This window comes from Leiobunum rupestre, chromosome 8 (genome assembly GCF_980474605.1).
Source record: "Leiobunum rupestre chromosome 8, qqLeiRupe1.1.hap1, whole genome shotgun sequence".
Lineage (NCBI taxonomy): Eukaryota > Metazoa > Arthropoda > Arachnida > Opiliones > Sclerosomatidae > Leiobunum > Leiobunum rupestre.
In genome coordinates, this window is record NC_143391.1 from 51902833 (window position 1) to 51906915 (window position 4083).

Genomic DNA, 4083 nt, shown 5'->3' on the forward strand with positions numbered 1-4083 from the left:
TTTTTACCTCTCCGAGGGTACTATGTAACCTAGGAGGGGTTATACAATCACCGTGTCTGTGTGTGTGTCCTGAGAACGCGTTCGCAGTTTGGGGGCAAAGCGACGTAATGCGTAATCACTGCGTAAGCTGTTTCTTTGATTCTAAATTGTGGCAAAACTGCCGTGACAGTGAGCGTTAACGGATAATATTTGCGTTTGTGGTTTTTTGGTGTTTTGTTCGTCAATTCTCACTGCCGCGACGGCTGTGCCTTAGTAGTCGTTTTCGAGATGTAGCGATTGTAATGTAGATGTATATTGTGCATTTGTGACGTGTTGTGGTTTTGTGATGTTAGTGTTTCGTTTGTAATCTACTCTCCAACATCTATGTATTGACTTTTCAAACGGACCGATTGCTGAGGGTTACGATAAACGTCTCAACGTCCATAAGGTGGGGTGTCCACCAAATGTTCACGGTATACGTCCTATTATCAAATGACGATCGCATCGGACGGGTTTTGAACCCGGACGCTCCTGCATGGCAGGAGCCACCGATGCTTGTTTATAACCGCTGTTTTTAGAAAACAGCCTTGACAAAAGTCCTGTTATAAAGTTATTAACGTCACTTAATCCTATACCGTTTTATTACCTCTCCGAGGTACTATGTAAACTAGGAGGGGTTATACAATTACCGTATCTGTCTGTCTGTGTATGTGTGTCTGTCCTGCGAACGCGTTCGCATTTTCGGAGCAAAGCGTAACCATTGCGTATAAATTATATTAATCTTATATTTAAATTATACAATAAGTAAAAACAACGATGTTTAAGAGTGCACAAGAATTGTTTATTAAAAATGAAATATTTAAAACCCGACTAGTTTCGGCCGCAACATCGCTCCGTCATCATGGGTCTAACCCGTTTGTTGGTTACGTCTCTATATTTGTAAGCTAGGTTAACAAACAATATATGTAATATTTTTTAAAATAATAGATTTTTCCAATTTTTAATGTAATCTACTCCGGGTCCTAGGTCTCGATTTAAACAATTATTTTTATCTGTTGATTTTTTAATATAATACGATTCATAAATATTTAGTTCTATACGATTTTTACAAGTTTTTATAAGTTTTACGGTATCTGGGTTAATGGAGTGGTTGGTTTTACAAATATGCGCCGCTAAGGCAGAGGTTTCAATCTTTTTTAGTCTGACATCGGCAAAATATTCTTTTGAACGTTTTTATAAACTTCTTTCTGTCTGACCTATGTATTCCTTACCGCAGCCACACTGTATAGAGTAAATTCCAGGTTTATCCTCCGGTTTTATAGGGTCTTTTAAGCTATTTAGGTAGCTTGCTATTTTATTAATGGGTTTGAATGCGGTAAAACCATCTAGAGAAGTCCTCAAGATGTTAGCAATTCTGGATGACAGTGTGGGGTAGAAAGGGATACAAACAATCGTCTGGTTTTTGTCAAACGGTTTGAGCCTAGTACGTTTGGCAACGTCATTGGAACTAAGGAACTTATTACACGCTTTTTCAACCACTGTAGGGGAGAAACCTCTATCTGTGGCTACTAGTTTTAGAAAATCTAGTTCCAAACTTAAATGAGTGTCATTAGAGCAAACATTTAGGGCCCTATAGACTAATGTGTAGAAGGACGACATCTTTTGGGATAGTGGGTGAGCTGATCTGTTATGAGGTATTGTAGTAACAGAAACAGGTTTCCTATACACAGTGGTTTCAATTTTATTGTTAACATTTTTAACTAACACATCCAAAAAAGGTAAACAATTATTTAACATGTATTCTAAAGTAAATTTTATGTTAGGGTGGATATTGTCTATGTAGTCATGAAACTTTTTTATTTCTTCATTACCGTGTCGCCAAATTAAAAAAATGTCGTCTACGTAACGGATCCAAATTAACGGCTTTAGTTGGTAATTTCCCAACGCTTTGGATTCAAAGTCATTCAGAAAAATATCGGCGAGAAGCGGACTTAAAGGAGACCCCATAGGGAGTCCTTCAATTTGTTCATAGTACTGGGAATTGTATATAAAGAAGGGGGATTCCACACACAGTCTGGTTAGGGTTAAAATGTCATTTGTTTCTATATGAGAATAATTGGCCTCGACCAATCTCCTTTCAAAACAATCTAACGCTTCATTAACCGGTACATTTGTGAATAGTGACACAACGTCAAAAGAAGCTAGTATGTCCTGGTCTTCAAGATTCAAAGTTTTAGTTAAGTCCACAAATTCCTTAGAATTAGACACGGTGAACGAATTAGATTTCATAAAGTGGGATAATTTTTTGCCGATAAATTGTGCAACTTTATGGTTCGACGTGCCGATATTTGATACTATAGGTCTAAATTTTAGTTTTTCTTTGTGGGTTTTTGGGAGCGCGTACAGTCTTGGTGGTTGGTAATGCTTTGGAATTAATTTCTTGATGGTGGTTGGGGGTAGGGTATTGCATAATTTTAACACTTTTTTCACTTTAGTATGGTATTGGTCTAAGGGGTTCTTTTTAAGTTTCTTGTAACAGTTGTCGTCTAGTAAATTAAGGACTTCTTTATGATATTGAAGTTTGTCAAGTATAACAGTTTGACCACCTTTGTCTGATTTAGTTATTAAAATATTATCGTAGCTTTTTAATTTCGTTAAGGTTTGTTCCTCTAAAGTTGAGAGGTTGCATTTAGATTTAATTTTCATTCTAGGTTTGTTTGCTATTTTTATGGACGAGGTTCTAAGTTCTATGGCTTTCTCTTCTGTAGTACCTGAACGGTATATTGCATTTTCTAAGGAACTAACTAGATTTAATTTATCTAAAGTTTTGGGAGTGATGGAAAAGTTTAGGCCCAGCGACAAAACCTCAATTTCAGAGTTCGTTAGTTCTATTGATGAAAGGTTGACCACTTTTTTATTTTTTATGAGTTTTATGGAACTTTCACTTACAGGATCTTTGGTACCCACTTCTTTCTCTGCTTTTTCATTCTTCGTTTGGGTTGTTTTCTTTAAGTTACAGAATTTCAAGTTTAGATGTTGGGTGTGTGTCTCACGTTCTTCCCGGCTAAACGCATAGCTACAGTGGTCGAGATGATTCCATTCCACTGGTGAGAGACGTTTAGACAAATCCAGGTGAAGTTCGTAGATTTCCGCTTCTTGGTGAGCAATATTAGATCTTTTTTCTTTAATGACAGAACGGAGGATACTTTTTTCCGTACGTTCGCGGATTTTCTTAACAAACCGATTGTAGGGGGTAATTTTAATATTTATGAATTTGGGGATAATGTGGTTATTTTTACAATTTATCGCCAAAAAATTATCCCACTTTATGAAATCTAATTCGTTCACAGTGTCTAATTCTAAGGAATTTGTGGACTTAACTAAAACTTTGAATCTTGAAGACCAGGACATACTAGCTTCTTTTGACGTTGTGTCACTATTCACAAATGTACCGGTTAATGAAGCGTTAGATTGTTTTGAAAGGAGATTGGTCGAGGCCAATTATTCTCATATAGAAACAAATGACATTTTAACCCTAACCAGACTGTGTGTGGAATCTCCCTTCTTTATATACAATTCCCAGTACTATGAACAAATTGAAGGACTCCCTATGGGGTCTCCTTTAAGTCCGCTTCTCGCCGATATTTTTCTGAATGACTTTGAATCCAAAGCGTTGGGAAATTACCAACTAAAGCCGTTAATTTGGATCCGTTACGTAGACGACATTTTTTAATTTGGCGACACGGTAATGAAGAACTAAAAAAGTTTCATGACTACATAGACAATATCCACCCTAACATAAAATTTACTTTAGAATACATGTTAAATAATTGTTTACCTTTTTTGGATGTGTTAGTTAAAAATGTTAACAATAAAATTGAAACCACTGTGTATAGGAAACCTTTTTCTGTTACTACAATACCTCATAACAGATCAGCTCACCCACTATCCCAAAAGATGTCGTCCTTCTACACATTAGTCTATAGGGCCCTAAATGTTTGCTCTAATGGCACTCATTTAAGTTTGGAACTAGATTTTCTAAAACTAGTAGCCACAGATAGAGGTTTCTCCCCTACAGTGGTTGAAAAAGCGTGTAATAAGTTC

The 4083-nt window shown here is 36.4% G+C and overlaps 1 protein-coding gene across 1 annotated transcript; it reads right to left on the reverse strand.

Moving 5' to 3' along the window:
- Positions 1 to 1212: 1212 nt before the first annotated feature.
- On the reverse strand, positions 1213 to 3390 carry LOC149933671 (uncharacterized). The gene has a single exon (XM_090157373.1). It carries the CDS (start codon positions 3388 to 3390, stop codon positions 1213 to 1215), a length of 2178 nt encoding a protein of 725 aa, XP_090013499.1.
- Positions 3391 to 4083: the final 693 nt, after the last annotated feature.